The sequence below is a fragment of the Carassius auratus genome, chromosome 31 (assembly GCF_003368295.1).
Source record: "Carassius auratus strain Wakin chromosome 31, ASM336829v1, whole genome shotgun sequence".
NCBI classification, from domain to species: domain Eukaryota; kingdom Metazoa; phylum Chordata; class Actinopteri; order Cypriniformes; family Cyprinidae; genus Carassius; species Carassius auratus.
The window spans coordinates 4,606,858-4,625,691 of record NC_039273.1 but is presented as its reverse complement, the minus strand read 5'-3'; the positions used below and the strand labels follow the sequence as shown (position 1 = coordinate 4,625,691).

At 35.1% G+C, this 18,834-nt stretch overlaps 1 protein-coding gene across 2 annotated transcripts; it reads right to left on the bottom strand.

Moving 5' to 3' along the window:
* Positions 1-788: 788 nt before the first annotated feature.
* On the bottom strand, positions 789-17,024 carry LOC113050282 (nerve growth factor). Of its 2 annotated transcripts, none has more exons than XM_026213095.1 (3): positions 16,851-17,024; positions 3,521-3,633; positions 789-2,313 (listed from the first exon to the last, which is right to left on the bottom strand). In XM_026213095.1, the coding sequence occupies exons 2-3, from the start codon at positions 3,594-3,596 to the stop codon at positions 1,700-1,702; spliced, it is 690 nt and encodes a 229-aa protein (XP_026068880.1). In that variant the 5' UTR covers positions 3,597-3,633; positions 16,851-17,024; the 3' UTR covers positions 789-1,699. The 2 variants fall into 2 exon arrangements, with proteins under 2 accessions (XP_026068880.1, XP_026068879.1); XM_026213094.1 differs by lacking the exon at positions 16,851-17,024 and adding an exon at positions 7,013-7,417.
* Between the last annotated feature and the right edge of the window lie 1,810 nt (positions 17,025-18,834).

Sequence of the window (18,834 nt, the reverse complement as noted above, 5' to 3'; positions counted from 1 at the left end):
CATTCCAGCATAGGTCCATTTCCATGTGTGTGAGGAACATCTGTTGAGACGTGAGGTCTGTCCCAACAAACTTTCCAGCTTACTTAAAGTGTCTGACAAAATTTGCCCTGACCATTTAGTTTTTCTGCCACATGGCTGAAGGTCATGTCTGAGCCACAGCTTTTTTTAAACATCAAAACCAGAAAAATTCCCGAAAGCTCCCGAAAGAAAGTTTTTTTTTCCTTCTTCTTTTTTTTTTTTTTTGGTGGGGTGGGGGTGGGGGTGTTCTGCATTTGGCTCTGTGAAAATAATGCTATGAAAATAATCTGGAAAAAAAGTGAAATATTTCGAGTAATGCAGTTACAATGGAAGCATAGTAACATGGTCAACATTTAAAAGCAAAACAAAAATAATGTTATAACTTACATTAAGTTTTTTTTTTTTACCTGGAAATTAATCTACTCTTCTAGGTGGATAAATCTCCGGTTATGCTGGTTTCCTTCTATGTTTTTAACTAGTATTGTTGTGCAAGTACTTAGCGCAGGTAACTTTAACCTTTTTAGTTGGTTGATAAGTTATTCTACTAAACCATTTATTGTTTCATGCTAACATGTAACATTTGGTTGTGTTTTTTTCCCCTCAAGAAAGAAGGTCATGCTGCATTAGAACAAATCCAGTGTAAATAAATGACTCAGTTTTCATTTTTGGGTTATTACTGCATGCTTGTCTGCTTAGAAAGTGCATTGTGTAAAACATATTATTATAATTTTTTTCTTGTGAAATTATTTTCTGTGGTAACCACAATAAGCACAAATGCTGTTGAAAGATCTTCAGTCAACATGAAACCATTTTAATTTGATAAGATGATGTATTTTAGAGTCAATATATTTACCAAGAACATATAGGCCAGTAGAGGTTTGTAAGAAATCCCTAAGGTTTAGAAAATTCTTTACAATATAGTTCTTGCAACTGGACCCTGGACCTTTTGAACCATTAGTAACTTTCACTGACAAGCTTTCTGTGAAAATTTTTGACAATTGGTTGGAGGGGCTTGGTGACATCAGCCAAAAATGAAAGTCATTCAATCATTAATTCCTTTCGGAAAAATTTGCACAAATCAACATGAACATGTATTAAGAAGTAAATTAGGTTTCTTTTGAAGTCACATTAACAATAGGCTCATCCAAAAGTGAAATTTCAGTCATCATTTACTCACTCTCATGTCGTTCCAAACCCATATAACTTTATTTCTTCAAGAAACAAGAAGACAAAAAGTTCAATGCAATTATAATGAACGGAGACTGAGGTTTTCAAGTATGAGTAAATGATGACAGACATTAACATTTTAAGTTGTAATTAACTTAGAATGTTCCTTTAAATGACCTCATCTCCTAATATGCACAAAATAAACTAGACAATAATGATGCAGTTTAATAAATAACAATTACCACACACAACACTGTATGTACATGTTCTCGTACTGCTCCAAAAGAAAACTATTATCTTAACAAGACAGAAATACTTAAAAAAAGAACAGAAAAAACAAACTCTGAAGTCCAAGTCTTTCCACTGTAGTTACCTATGTCAAAAACATATTTATTCTCCTCTGTTTTATGTCATAAGTTAAGTCGACGGTTTGCACAAGGAAAATGTCCACGTGGAGGAATATCACGTTTAATATCATAAGGCCGGCGCTGGGTGTTGAAAAGCAGCCAGTTTTTTATTGTCTCCAAGACTTTCGGCTCAGCACACACACACAAGCCACATTGATCCTTATGAGTCTCCACGCTACCAGGTTCTTGAATGAAGTCAGCGCTCGCACAAACGTGTGTGAATTGGTACAGTGTGAATTCCAGTGGCGTGCATCAATTCCCAAACACCCGGATCCTCCAGTCCGCCCGCTGCTGCAGGTCGTCTCAAAAAAGTACTGCTTTTTTTTGGAGTTGTTGATGAGAACATCAGGCAAGACTGTGACCTCGTTGCCCGAGATGTCTGTAGCTTTGGTTTTATTTCCCTCCCAAGTGCTAGTACTCTCGCAGACAGAGTAAACTCCTCGGTGTTGAGGCTCTCCTGCTTTCCTCTTCGCCCTGCTCCTCGTCTGGTGCCCAGCGGGCTCTGAGTCGGGCGGTTGTTCGCTGAACAGAACTCGAGGTGAGCGATACCGTCTCTTGTTAAAGAGTTTAGGATCCACGGTCGGCACACGGTTGGCCGTGACATCATCCTGTCCGGGGTCGGCGTTCTGTGGACAGATGTCACCTGGGCACTGGGCAAATATCTGGCTGCAGGACAAGAGCAGCAGGGGTAGCATGGACCACCGCATGGGCTCAACGTGACCTGAGTACAGAACAGGTTAATGTTAGCTTTAATTACACAGAATAGCAGTTACATACAAATATGATTTCTTTAGATTTTCTTCTGCATATGCACAGACACTTTAGCTGATATATTATAAAAGTACTTGGTAGCCAAATTTTTTTAAATCAACAACATGACGGTTGATATCTGTAGATCTACAGTTTTAGCATTTTGTTTAAGTGAAAAAAAAAGCTCAATAAAGCTTCAAATCTACAGGTTAACATGCTGAAATATTTTTGATTGAAGAATTTATTTTACTTTTTTTCATACTACTTGTTTTCAAGTAGTGAAATCAGGCATCAAAACAGTATAATGCACTGTATAATAGAACAGATTAATTGTTGGTACTTTTTCTAACTGCACAGACAAATGTAGTCCAGAAAAATAAGAGTATTATCGACTTTTTTTACTGGCTGATTCGTATATTTAAAATAATTTGTATTTATATTAAAAATGCTTAATATAAAAATATTTTCAGATACAAATATTAAATTGTTCTCTACTTAAATATCATCTGTTTTACTCACAGTCATGTATATTATCTTGATGGTCATATCTACATTAAAAAGGTAAATATTTTATATAATTATATTAAAATATCTACATATAAACATACATATGTAAACATCATCCTCTGTAGCAGAAAATATTTTATAAATAAATATATATATAATACCTAGTAAATCGATTAATTTAATAAATGTAAGAAATATTTTAACATAAATACCCAACAAGAAAATAATTTATAGAATCTTCAGCTGGATATTTTGACAGTGATACATTGATGATATCAGATTGGTAATACCATGGCATTTGATATACCTTAATACTGAATGATTACCGTATCTATAAACTATTCAATTTTCATGGTAATTCTTAAGCATTAGCACTAGACCTCCGAAAGCCATGGCAGTACCATGGTATCATGTCCATGTTACAGTCCAATGGACTTTGTGGCACTTTTTGTTGAATCTGGGAGCTGAGACTATATACTGTAATTGACAGCTATTCTTTTTACAGCTATTCAAGCAGTAGAAACCCCTCAGACTTGTGCATCAGCACAACCTGAATCCACCGCCATAAACTAGCATGGCATGGCTTTGACTGTTTAAAACTTAAAAGAGGTTTATATCTTTTTTTTACACAGGTAATCTTGCGCTAAGAAAGAAAATAAGAGTGTGTTTACCTGTGAAATGTGTCCAGGTGAACTGTTTTCTCCCGTCTGTCTTCAGCGTATCTCTCCTGCGCTCCTCATGGTACATGTATCGACCAGCGTGGCATCTTCTGCTTCCAGCTCCTCTGCAGAGAGGTACAGAAAAATATGAAGCAAGCTGTAATTTCATATAATTACCATTTACCGCAAACGTATCGCTCATGCAGCCTTGGATTCTAGTGAATTGATTCATTCAAGCAGAATTACAAAATATTATTCACCAGACCGAGGAGAGGAGACATGTTAGTTTAGTCTATTTTCTAAATCTAAAATTGCTCTCAATGACATCCCAGTGCCATCAAGGAGAAATATTTGTCATATTCAAAAGATCTCCTCTGACACCTCTTTCTTTCCTACAGGGAGAAACACCTCATCCGTCCAAATAGATTCTTTCTATTGGTGAAATGCTGAGAGAAAAATGCTAATTTCAGACCTCACAGGCCATGTTTCACTGAATAAATATCATTTTTTATGAATGATGTAGTAATCACTGTCAAATTACTGCTCGAGCATGACACGCGCAGACAACAAGACAGACCAAAAACCCAAATGTGACACATCAACCTACACCCCACACCCAAACCATCGGACTGCCACAACATACACAAACCTCCAGTGAATTGCTTTGGATCACAGCCTTTCTGTGTGGCTTGCGGAGGTGGTCTAAGAAATCCTCAGCCACTGACCTCAAACTCATTAGCTTTGATAGAGACAATTTAACACGTTCCATCTGGCATGGCCGGTGTTATCACGCTGACACAAAGAGCCAAGCCAGGTGGTGCTCTCCTTTCAAAACAGTCTGCTTTCATATGGTAACAGTTCCTGAGTGGCATGGGTTTCAGCGTGTAACGTGAGCCCTTCCAAAGCACACATCCGCATGGCCTTATCTGCAGCCTCCACAGGGCTATGGATTCCAGCGCCTGGAGGGCAGCTTTTCTTTAAGCACTCATGTGTGGCAGAGCTCAGAGATGAAGTGTGGCTTTGTGCTGGCCCTGGGCCTTTGGACTAGCATCCGCTTAAGTGCATACTGGAGACTCGTGCTAAAGTCTACATAGTTTCATGAGAAGCTGTCACAAGACATTACATAAAATGAAAATCATTCCGTTTTAGGATGAGGTGAAACGGTGGGCATGTTCGGACAGTCCTGCCAAAAAGAAGCTAGTCAGATGAAACCCATCTTAAAAGGAAGAAAAATACTCAGATGGACAACATGGGTTCAATTAAAAAATTCAAAGTTGGAAATAAACGAACTCAGAATCCATAAAAAGGAATTACTAAATTACTTTTGTTTTCTCCGTTATTTCTAAAATATAAAAAAACAATTTCACTGTAATGTAGATAATTTAGAATATATATAAAAAAATATTAAAAAAAATATTTTTGAAAATGTGTAAATCGAAAAATTAAAATGAATACATATCTATGTGTGTGTGGTCTTCATATTTTTACATATTTTACTTGACAGTTTTATTAAAGATTTGTAAAAAATCACTCACAAATATTTTTTTTCTTTTTTGTATATTAGAAAATTGTAAAGTATTCTTAAAAATGTATAATAAAATTATAAAATTACAAGTTTAAGATAGCATATATAAAAGTTTGTGTGTGTGTGTGTATATATATATATATAGTACAGACCAAAATTTTGGACACACCTTCTCATTCAAAGAGTTTTCTTTATTTCCATGACTATGAAAATTGTAGAGTCACACTGAAGGCATCAAGGGCTATTTGAGCAAGAAGGAGAGTGATGGGGTGCTGCTCCAGATGACCTGGCCTCCACAGTCATCGGACCTGAACCCAATCGAGATGGTTTAGGGGTGAGCTGGACCGCAGACAGAAGGCAAAAGGACCAACAAGTGCTAAGCATCTTTCGGGGAACTCCTTCAAGACTGTTGGAAGACCATTTCAGGTGACTACCTCTTGAAGCTCATCAAGAGAAAGCCAAGAGTGTGCAAAGCAGTAATCAAAGCAAAAGGTGGCTACTTTGAAGAACCTAGAATATGACATATTTTAATTTTTTCACACTTTTTTTGTTGTGTATATAATTCCATATATAATTCCACATGTGTTAATTCATATTTTTTATGCCTTCAGTGTTGAATGAGTCTGTATATATATATGATGTATAAGACTTACATCAAAGGAAGGGACTGAGCAATATTTACAGGCCCTCCTTCTAAGTCTATATAATTTTCCACTTGTTCTGCCAGGAGGAAATCATACACCTTATGGCATATACTGTATGTAGTATTCATGTACTGAGTATTATAGTTAGAGAAGGAACCATGTCAGGATATAAAGAAGGCATCTTGACCTCAGTGACAAAGCTGATCAGACAGCAATTAAAAATAATGATTGAAATATTTAATTGCCACCATAATAGTTTATCAATGCTTCAATGACAAATTAATGATTGTTAATGAAACCAACCAAGGACATAAAGCAGACAAACAATTATAGAAAGATATCCATACATATCTCATCTTCATTAGATATGAACATACATGTATGGCTTACATGTCAAACATGGTCAAACCCCTGCACTTAAGTTATTAATTTTGGTGAGTTTCACCATTTGTGCAACAGACATAAATGATACCATGCAGCTCATGGATGAGGTGTGTCATTACTTTTCTAATGAAAACAATCCAGGCTTTAATATGGACCCATGATGCCCAAGTTAGTGTCAGAGGTATCAGAAATATTTATCATAATGGTACATACGTAAGGAATAGTTCACCCGAGAATAAAAATCATGAGAATTTACTCACCTTCAGGCCATCCAAGATATGGTTGAGTTTGTTTCTTCATTGTAAGAGATTTAGAAATTTTAAATTGCATTATTTGCTCACCAATGGATCCTCTGCAGTGAATGGGTGCCGTCAGAATGAAAGTTCAAACAGCTCATAAAAACGTTGCCATAATCTGCAAGTAATCCACACTATTCCAGACTATCAATTAAACATATTTTAAAGTGAAAAGCAGTGTGTTTGTAAGAAACTAATTTTCATCTTTAAACCATCACTTCTGGCCCACATAAGAGTCCCTAGTTGTCCTCTCACATCAAAATCCATCAACACATTTGTTTATAACTATTGGACTGTTTCCACTTGCATTCAGTACTGGAGTCATGTGGATTGCTTGTGGATTATCATGATGTTTTAATCAGCTGTTTGGACTCTCATTCTGACGGCACCCATTCACTGCAGAGAATCCATTGGTGAGCAAGCAATGTAATGCTACATTTCTCCAGATCTGTTCCGACTAACAAACAAACAAATTCATCTATGTGTTGGAAGATCCAAAATGTAAGAGAATTTTCATATTTCGGTGAACTATTCCTTTACATAGGAACAGTACAGACAATATGTAAGTAGAGACCAGTTTAAGAAGATATATATCAATGTATCTGGGGTTCTGCAAACAGCCACCCAGCAGGTCAACATGATCAAGATGAAGTACCTGCTCTTCCTGTGAGGACGGGTCATCACAGCTGGATGCACATGCATCACTTCCTCTGTCAGAGTAATCACTAGTCAGTGTCTGTATGTGTGTGGTACACAGTGTAAAGTTCAGGCTGTGTCAGACAGGTGCTCAGACCTCTCTCAGGACCGCCTAAACAGTCTCTTGGCAGTGATGAACAGATATGACAGTTAGAGTTTAGTCAAGTCAAAATCTATTCATCAAGTTTAAACAAGCTCCAGAGAATAACATAAAGAGAAAATCAAAAGAAGTAGCCAGGCTCAACAATGATTATAATTTTTGTTCACTGACAAAGTCAGGACAGTAGTTCCGATTGTCGCTTGTCCTAACAACTCTTTTGCTGTAAAATTAATAATTATTTAGTTATGTACACTACCGTTCAACAGTTTTTTTTTTTTTTTAAAGGAATGAATACTCCTGTTCAACAAAAATATTAAATTGAGTAAATATTACTGAAAGACATTTATAATGTGACATTTCTGCTTTGCATCACAGGAATGAATTACATTTTAAAACTGTAATTACAATTCAACATTTATTTTCAGTTGTACCATATTTCACAATATTTTACCAATAAATGCACCCTGTGTGAGCGTAAGAGAATTTCAAATATATATATATATATATATATATATCTTACTGAAATTATTTTTATCTTAAAGAAATATATTTTTGTTTTATTATTTTTTTCAACAAACAATTTATTGAAATATTTAATAGAATTCACATTACAATTGCAACAGTTGCTTGAATGCAACGCCGTCACAGCTGTAAATTTCTAAATGCATTTTTGCTGGAAAATGAGGACATACATTCCAAAACATTACTCAATCGTTTATAACTTTTTACCAGTATTAAAGCATGCTTCCAAGACTATCACAAATCATTTAGACAGAAACTGATCCATGTCAGCCAACTAGATAACGTTACTGTGGTGATGTTGTAAATTCCCAACAGCCCTATTCAATACATCACAGTAAACTAAATGTGTATGTTTAAGGTTTAAATTTACATTTAACATTTCCTTTAATCCTAAAACCCAACATAATGCAGTGCATAATTCAAAATGTGTGTAAAACACACTGTGAAAACTTAATAAGGTGAATTGCTTCATATTATTTCAAACGTTTCTTAGAAAGAAGATACAACGTAGCACTTTTAACTTGAGTTAAAGTTTGAAATTGAGTGCAGAAAGTGCAGTCCCAAAGAAAAATAGAATATGTGTATAAAAGTATAACAAAAATAAAAACAGACATCTATAAAATATTAACAGCTGTTGGATTGGTAGATTTGTTTTCAGTACATAAAAGTAAAGTGTCAGCGAACAAACATTTTGAATGCATCAGTGGTCTCATAATGAGAATCTTTTAGATATTTTCTTTCCAAAACCACAGCTGAGCCTCTGCTTTGTTTTCAGGCTATAGAAAACAGGTTGACTATCCCACAAGAGAAAGAGTCTGAGCACTGAAATGTGAAGACATCAATGTAAAATATTACTCACATCTCCCAAGCATAAAGCCAGATCTCTTCTGCACTTTTCCAAACCACCAGCTGTGTAATTTAACTCTTTTAATTCCCTCAATGAGAAACAGAAGTTACATCATTGGGAGCGCCTGCGTTTGGGACAGCCTTGTACGGGGGCCCCTCGCTGTGTTATGAGTTATGGCTAAATTTGCTGATTTTTACTCTGCATGGAAGCCACATCTAAGCAACAAAGACTGCAGGACAGGGAGGCAAACCAAATGTATTTACACTACATCTACAGCTATGCTCCAGTGTTGATTCACATGCACAACAGACAGACAAGAAGATTTTCTTGTCAAGCTTGCCAGATTTGCCCTTTCCAACCCAAAAAGATGATCCAAAACCACTTCAGTACATAAAGGTATGAGAAGAATAAAAAAAAAAAATGCCAAAAATAACATCACAGACTGAAATCATATAATGTAAAAGTAGGGACTACATCTGATCAACTTTGAGACCAATACATATTTTCATTATGTGAGTATAAGTCATTTATATTATGAAAGTTTATTTTTCTTATAGAGCTGAATTAATTTAGTTGTTCACCTGTGCCACCCTCTTTGAGGTGATTTGTCTGTGAGTATATTGATGCAAAAGAAGTGAAAGTAAAAATGCCGCTACAAGTGATCAAATTGTTTTGTACAGTTTGAGCTGCCAAAAATATGGTGCAGAAAACATCTAGAAAATGCTTTTGTCTTCAAATCTTGTTTTAGTAAATTTGCAAAAAAAAAAAAGACAGTCAGCTACTTATCTGTCAACTCGATTCTCGGTGAGTTGATCAAAGGAATAACTTCACTGTATTGATGCTCCTGGCCAAGTGAATGTCTCTGAAGGACTGCATGCTGTTGGCTAACTTCGGCTTGCTTGGAATTTCGAGCCCAAGATTTTCTCTCTTTTGCCCTCTGGACGTTATTTTGCAGAAGCTGTCTTATAAAGCATAATAGCAGGCAATTTAGACCAACTGTCAACTGTCCTATTTTCTTGACACCCTTCCTGTTTTTTCTCCTGTTTGCCAATTACTGAATTACTGTTGGGAATCGCAGGCATGAAAGCAAAGATACCTAAATCTGACCGCTTCTGTCAGGCTATTTCAATCTAAAACAGATGTACTGGATCTTCTGACCAGAATCAGGAGGTCTTGGTAGATTTAGGAACAATCTGAAATATTTCCCTTAGAGTAGTGGAATTAGACACTAAAAGGGCTCTTTTTCAGAATTGTGAAATAATAAGTCATTTTATTTCTGTAGTGGAAAACAGGCTTCCATATTTATCCAAAGCAACTAAATGCAACAAATTAATGTAAAAATACACATGACCAGTGATTGCAATTTCTGAATCGGAATGTTTTAGCCCAAATAGTTCGGTGTCTTGTCTTTGAAAGCAGTGCAGATGATATTTGCCAGGACAAAAGACACACAGTATTTACATTGTTTCAAAACTTTTGGCAGGTGAGGACAACTTAACAAGCGAGTCTGAATACGGCTGTGGGTGCCAATAAAAAAACAAAATGACATCAGGAATAGTTAAGTATGAATTGTTAATGGTCCTGAAATAAACACTTCAACATTCTAACCCTTGCAGTCACGAAAACGGCTCTCTCCACGGCTGAAGAACACAGACAGTGGTATTTAAAGAAATGTTGCAGCACACGGGTTTCACCTGGATAGTCTTATCACTCGCTTTAAACCATGTTTGGTATCTGCTGTGACAGCGTACAGATGGAATGATGCATCTTTAGACTAATTATCATGGGTGGAGAACTGCAACTATTTTGGTATGCAGACTTGATACCTTTGGGATTTGTGAGATTTGGCCTCAGACTTGTTTATGGCTACACTAGAAATATACCTTAAAAAGAGACAAAGTTACCGGTCTCGGCAGGAAGTTCCACTGTACATGAACTAAATGACATTTCTGTATTATCTCTAAGCTGTCAAACTGTTTAAGACCACATCATTGTTCTGTGTCAAAAGCAATATATGATTTGCCCATATTTTGTTGTGGGATTTTTTTTTTTTTTTTTTTTTTCATTTATTTCAAAAGTTTGGGATCACTATGAAACCGGTCCCCTTTCTGGACTACAACTCCCATAAGCCCCTTACCTGGAAATGATTCCCGGTCTCACATTTTTTTTCAATCACGATGACTATGTAGGATGCACTCGCACAAACCCACTTTGCTGATTATTGTTAGCCTGTAGTGTTCCCTAGATTCTGTGTTTCTCCTGTTTTCCTTGTTCCTTGTTGCCTTGTCTTGCCTTGCTTTGCCTTGTTTTTGACCCTGGACAGTTTCTTGTTTCTGATTGTTTGCTGCCTGCCCTGACCTTCGCCTGTTTATTGGATTACTCTTGTGTTTCGCCTTTGATTGTAACTGTTTTCTGTTGTACCTGTTAAAGCTGCATTTCGATCATCAACTCCTGTCACGTCACCCTCATTACAATATGATTTTTAATCTTCTGTTCATCAATTATTTGAATAATACAGAAAAGTTAAAAAAAATATATATTTTTTTAAGTTTTCTATTTCATGTACTTTAAAATGTGATTTATTACTCTAATGCAAAGCTGCATTTTCAGCATCATTACTCCAGTCTTCAGTGTCACATGATTCTTCAGAAATCATTCTAATATGCTGATTTATTATCACTGTTGAAAACAGATATGCTGTTTAATTTATTTAGTTTATTTTTTTGGAACAGTTTTTTTTTTATAATTATTTGATGAATACAATTTTCTTTTATTTAAAATAGATATCTGTAACATACACTGCCATTCAAAAGTCAAGAGCGAAAACTCATTCCAAAAAGGGGAGAGGGGTGCTGAGGATGTTGTGAATCTGTCTTGATCAAACAGCCCCGCTTTACATTGCACTACACAACCCCTGAGTTTTCTTCACATCCCAGTTCCTCCCAGATGTTCTGATTTACACTGTGCTTCATGGTGGATGTATACAACTGTCCTCAGCCGCTCTAAATATTGAAATTTGTTCCAATGTTAGGATGGTGAAAATAAATCCTTGTCACATTTGAACCGATCATTCTTCAACAAGTAAAATAAACAGGGCTTAAAAGGTGCTGTAAGTGTTTTCAGCTGTCTTAGTAACTTCCATCATCTTGCGAACTTCTACCATGTTCCCTCTCTCCAAAGACATGACAGCAAGCTAAATGAAAGGTGGTCTGTAATACCTGGAGAAAGCTATTTTCTTAGCAATCCCATTAATTTGAATGGCTCGTCTGCTGCATACTCATCTGGAAAGTACGTGATTTAAAAATCATCTTTGCTTATGGGCTAAATGCCATGTGGCTAATCACTCTGGAGCCACAGGAAATGAAGGCATGGTAAAAATGTATTTGGTTGATTGCAAGAACAAAACGACTTTACCACTAAGACAAATTGGATTTCTCAGATAAAAAGGACACTGTTTTCCCTAAGGTGTTCCAAGAAATTGCTTACAGCATCTAAATTTAAAGAAATGTGAGACCTGTTCACAGAGACTGAAAAACCCCAGCATAAAAACATTTTATGACAGATGTGTGCGAGAAGGTGTAAACGCTGTCTTCCTGCAATAAACAACACCCTTGTCTTGTTATAAAGTGTTCTCACTGTTAAAACACATAAGACATACTGATTTACAGCTATTAAACAGCCACCTGCCAAAACAGAGTCTGATCAAATTACTTTATTTGCCTAGAAAATTAGTTCTTAGGAGTGATGGTTGAGAGGTGTGACGCTATACACTTTTGATTGTAAAAATGTTTACACTGTGGTATAGATACAGTGGCAATCAAAACTCCCCCAAAATTTCTACAATGTAAAAATTTGAATGAAAACTTTAGTCCATAAATCTTTTTTTTTATTATTATTATATTCTCCCATATGATTTGAGAATGTTCCCAAGAGCATCTTTTGCTTTAGTAGAAGCAAGAACATCTGACCTAATGTACAAAGAGACATGATCATTCTCAGATTTGATTGAATTGAAATTGATTTGACTGAAACGGGCCTAGAAATGTATCTGAAATATTTCTTCTTTCATGTGTGTTTTATGTAATGTAAAAACATTTTGGATCTCACTGTGCAGCTGTAGTGTATAGGACAGCTTTATATTGTTTGCAAAAAAATAAAATAAACTGGCTAATCCAAACAGAGATTAAAATGTAATGTAAAGAGCATTGCGTTAGCAAGGTTGGGGGTTCAAATCCCAAGGAACACATGTTAGGAGAAAATTGTTAGCTTAAATGCAATCTAAGTCACTTTGGATAAAAGCTTCTGCTAAATGCATAAATTTAATTTGAAATTTTTAAATTTGAAAAATAAGCCATCTTTTATTCAGTCAAGTGCCTTTTATCTGTAAAGTACCAGTATTTAATTAATTAGAGTACAAAATATACCTGGCCAAACACTACTGTTCAAAGTTTGTGGGAAGGATTTTTTTTTAAATAGTCTCTTATGCTCAACAAGACAATGAAATCAATAATATTGCGAAACATTATTCCCGTTTAAAATGCAATTCAATCCTGTAAATGCAACCCAAAATTTTAGCATGTTGAAAACAGTTGTGCTTCTTAAATTTTTTGTATTTTTTTTTTTTTAAAGGACACACTTTTGGGTGGTGGGGGGTGTTTGTAAAAGTATTAGTTTTCACTTTCAGTCAATTTGATTCATCCTTGCTGAATTAAAGAATTAAAATCTATAATAATAATTAATTTATAAATAAATACAACTCTTATTGACCACAAACTTTTAACCTATATAAATGTTAAAAAGTAAATATACAAGTTTTTTCATTCAATTTTCAGTGAAAAAAATCGCTATCAATTCATATTCATTATTTCTGTGATAAAAAAAAAGTACTCATTTGATCATAGTGCCCACCACTACTCAGAGTGAATGGTTTGTCTTCCCCAGATATCATTGTCAATATCATGTTTTCCCTGCAGGTGCATTCCACTGACATCAACACTGAACAAGACATTACAGCAACTATTGTTATGTCAGGTTTGGGAGCTAAAGAGAGTTCAAGTCCTTAAACACACCTGAAGCCACAGACTCAACCAGGTTGAAAAGATTGAATGCGGCTGGCGATGATCCAGGCCTAAGATAAAGGCCTCCAACACGTTCCAATAGTTTACAGAGCACGGCATAAAAGCATGTGTCAGAGAATATTCCATGGGCAAACACCTGCACCTCTGGAAACTATTTGGTGGAGAAATGGTAAATATGCTGGATAGTTTACATCAGTTCGATTCAGAACAGTATGGGGACTGACGGCATACATTTAGAGCGTTATTTATTGGAGTGCCATTGAATTGAAACCACGTGTTAGGACACTTTAAAGCTCTGTCTCTGTGTTCTTCAAAGGGAAAAGTTACACTCTTCCTCGCTGATAACTCTCAAGAACACACATCAGTCCCATTTAGCACATGCTTGAAATGTATCACAAGGTAAACAAAGTATTTTCCTTCTGTGCCCGTTCAGTCTTTATTTCAAACACCTCTTGAAACCATTTAGCAAATCCAGCTGTAAATTTCTATTTAGTCTGAGCTCATATAATCACCTCTCACTCTCTGGGTATTTGCTTTCCCAGATTTTCTCACTCATTTCTCTTGTTATTCTTCAGGTAATCCCTGGCTCAAAGGAGGAAGGCCCAGGGTCATCACCGATAGCCCCCTCAAGGTTGACACCATAAACCTCTCTGAAAAGCTTCGGATAGTTGTGGGAAAGGGGGCAGGTGGACTAAAATCCCTAAGAGAGTGATGTATTGTGAGGGTCCATGGCAAGACAGCAAGTCAAGTTTTCCCCCTTTGTTCAGTTCTTGAATTTCAGGCTGAATGGATTTTTTTTCCCTTTTGCAAGAATGTGTTGGCAGATGTTGAAATTTAAAAGTTAGAGCCAATTTAAAAGTACCTAATGGGCCCCAATATACATTTTAAAGCATATGACAGAAGTTGGAAAGCAGCTTTTGATTTTACAATGCTAACGTACACACCACAGCTAATTATGGTTTTCACTTGTCTTTAGAATATTTCATTTCATTCGGAACATCTCAGAGTTCAACTTACAAAACGGACAGCCACATTTTACAACCTAATTTGGTCCTTTAAAAAAATTATTAAATCATGAAAAAGTATCAAAACATTATAGATTTGAAAAACAGCATATTGTTAAATATTATTATATTTTAAAATGACTTTTCTATTTAAAAATATGTTTTATTTCTAGGATGCAAAGCTGAATTTTTCAGCATCATTACTTCAGTCTTCAGTGTCACATGATCTTTCAGAAATCATTCTAACATGCTGATTTGTTGTTCAAGAAACATTAGTTATTATTATCAATGTTGGAAACTGAGATAAATTCTTTCAGGAATCTTTAATGAACAAAAAGTTCAACAGAATTTATTTAACAGAAGATGTTTGTAAAAGTTTAAATTATTTAGTGACACTTTTGATTAATTCAGTGCATCCTTCATGAATAAAAGTATTAATTCCTTTAAAAAAATGTTACTAACCCCAAACTTTTAAACAGTAGTGTCTCTTATTTAGCTAATTCTGCTTCAAAACACCCAACTTTTCAAATATTTGGCATCCATGTTTCTTGTTTACAACTGTGAGACACCATGCTAATCACTATATGTCAACCATCTCAAATTCAAGATGTAACACATAGAACAATAATTTGCTTTCAATTGCATTTAAATACTCCCAAAGCGTGTGTGTATGTGACCCGGTAGCCCTAAAAACCTGTTGAGTGGGCCACTAGCACAGATCACCTGGCTGTGAGAGAATGAGCTTCTCCTACCCTTTCTAAAAGAGAAATGGTACAAAAACTTGGATCATCTTTAAAAGGCAAAAGACAACCTGTTGTGTTCAATGTAGCTGAATGTGGGTCAGATGGTCCATGAACCTGGCTTTCTATGTAGCACTTGACCCAAATAAACATCTGGCTAAACAGCGTGAAATGTAAGTTAGTTTAGAGACTAACAGTAAATACTTAAAGGGACAGTTCACTCAAAAATGATACTTATGTCATTCCAAACCTGGCACTCAAACTCATGGATATTTGAAGATTATCCAGGCCACTAGGTTCAATATAATGAAAGTGAGGAGCTGACAAACTCTAAAATGACAAAAAAAAGTACAATACAAGTAGTCCATACTATATGACTAGTGCACTATAATAAAAGTCTTCTGAAGTTATATAAGTTTCATATGAAGAACAAACAAATCATTGATTTCAAATAATTCAATTAATAATTATAAGTTGATGTTGGTTTAAATTTGAGTCTGTTTCTCACACAAAGCTATAGTTTGTTTCAAAATACTTTAAATATAACACACAAGTCATATTTACTATGATAGTTTTTTATGATACTTTCATGGTGCTTTTTCTTTTTCAAGCTCACAAACACCAGCTCCCATTCATTATATTAGCGCTGAAAAGTACCTTTAATGTTCCATTGAAGAAAGAAAAGTTAAAAGAGTTTGGAATGACGTAAGGATGATTTTTATTTTATGGCATGTATTGTATGCAAGCTGCACCATCCTTACAAAACTCAAAGTGTGCCTCACAAGAATGTTAATGTTTCATGGCTTCTATGGGTATACAGTACCACACATATTATGCCTTGTAATGACTGGTACTCATGAATCAGTAATGAGTGATGTAGGTAACTGAGATGGCTGCAGTCATGTCTGCCTTACAACACAGAGAAAAATATATAAAAACAAAACAAAACAACAACAAAGAGCTTTGAAACTTGTCTACTTTCATGATATGAAAAATATGGAAGGACCTGACGCTACATCCTCAGCAGTATATGACTGAAGGTAATATGAGTCATGTGTGAGCAGAGGTTTGTGCATGTGTGCTGCAGCTGAAAGCACTGCTCTGGCCCGTATCGCAATGGTAACCTGATGATCCTGAAGTTTAAAGGGAGTGGAGACCCTTTAAGCCCCTCAAAAATTGATAATTGGATTGCTGGTTGCCCCTGAAGACTGAACTAAGCTACGCCCATGGATTTTGTCACAAACATTAAATTATATGCATTAACTTTGGCTCTAAAAATTGCACAGTCAAAGAAAATTTGATAAAAACAAGAAGATAATGCTAAAGTATTAAATAAAAAAATAAGTCCAGGTAAGATTTTAAGTCTAAAACTTAAGTGGACCAAGTTTCAACTGAAAAATCAAGTTTGTTTTATAATTTTTATGGGCGCATAGTACTTCCGAATTTATGAACACAACTTCACTTGTAAAGTATCAAATGCATGCATGTGTTATCAAACTCTCCTACCTCTGTCCTCCTCTTCTTCACTCTCTATCACTTCAGAAAGTTAATAAGATGATGCCGTAATGATATATTTATGTTTCAGTATTCCACTTTTGCTCCAGTGTTAAATCCTGAATGAGGAAACAGAATGCTCTTGTCACCCAGTCCGAAGCAGCTCTGGTTGTAGAGAAATTGATTGCTGTGGTTGTTAGAGCCAGAAGTCCCCTGTCTTAGTGCCTCCTCTGTAGAAAGGGAAGCCACAGGTCCTAAAACCTGCCTGTTCAAGCTTTTAGTTTACAATGGGAAGAAAGTCATTATTGAGAGCATTACTGAGAGACTTTTTATGTAAAAAATAATGCTATAATTTATCTTAATATAGCAAAAAAAAAAAAAAAAAAAAAACTAATTGTATATCCCACAATTCTAAATATAGTTGCAAGATACAAAGTCACAATTCTGAACAAAACTCTGAATGTCATTTTATTCTGTGCTGGAAATAAAAGAAGTGCGAGATGTCAACCCATTATTCTGAGAAAGAAGTCAGGAATTGTGAGATTTAAACTGACAATTGTGAGAAAAAAGCAATTTTTAATTTATTTTGCATAATTCTGAAACAATGTCCAAAAAAAAAAAAAGTGTATACAGTATCTGAATTTTGATATACAAAAATTAAATTACACTTTTAAACATATTTATATATACAAAACATGAGGGCTTTTGCATTTGACTGGGTTGTGAAAGTGGTCATTAGATCCTTTAAAGTGAGTAAAAAAAAAAAAAAAAATATATATATATATATATATATATATATATATATATATATATATATATATATATATATATATATATATTTTTTTTTTTTTTTTTTGGAAAGAAAAAGTTTTGGTGAAGTCAGAAACCAAGCAATGAATGCATCATGATTTGGCAGATGGAGGGTCTCCACTTGATTGAATTAGAATTATTTTAGTACTTTTATTATTAAATATAATTAAACTCAAGCACATTAAACAATTTAAAGTATAGTGGTTCATAGTGTTTATATGTCTTCATAGTACACAGCAGACAGATTACCTAGTGACTAAGGCTTAAAACCTCGAGATGTATTGTAACCTATCTCATACTGTGGACATTAAAGTCTGCATAAGGCTTAAAGAGTTAAGAGTGAGTCAACTAGTCATAATACTTTGATTTGTGTTTGCTGTAGAATTATAAAGAGTGCATATGCCCCTTAAAATAGCAAGCTGAAGACACAACAGCAATCCCTGGAATTTCACACATGATGCCAGCAGTCACAAATCCAAAGACAGACAGGATGACCTCAGAGACGTCTTCTGAACATCACGACTAGCAGTGTAAAACAGAAGCAATTCTATTTATAACTACAATCCCAATCCTAATACATTTTATAGCCACTGTTTGTTTTTTTCCCAAACAATTGAACAGATCTTAACATCTGAATCATCAAGGTTCCTTGTATCTGAATAAATATAGATCAGTATGTAAACTTCCATTTATATGGTTTACTACATTGTAACTGAACTATTATTTTATATTATTTAAAACTGCTCTTATGACGTGCAGATCCAGAGAGGTATTTGCACAGGATTTCCGAAGTCTTTCCTGACGTAATTCCAAAAACGCAACATAATTATAATGGGATTTCTATAACAAATCCACATTAGATGAAACATTTCAGTGCAAGTCAGTCCTTGTTAGTTTAATGCCATTTTGCAATATCCAGATTCGTCAAGGCTTATTTGCAGAGTGACTAAACTGCCCAGGAACACACGTTTGTTAACAGTTTGGGGCCAATCAAAGACTCAAAAACATGTGTTTTTCCATCTGATGACTGAATTCAAACACTCTCTAAAAAACTGCATTTCACTGCAAGAAAAATTGAGGTACAGAAAACAATTTGCCAGTTAAACAACTATTTAAATTAACAATGTTTCACTATTATTCATCAGAAATAATGATGCTTGTCTTGCGAAGTACCACACTAATAAAA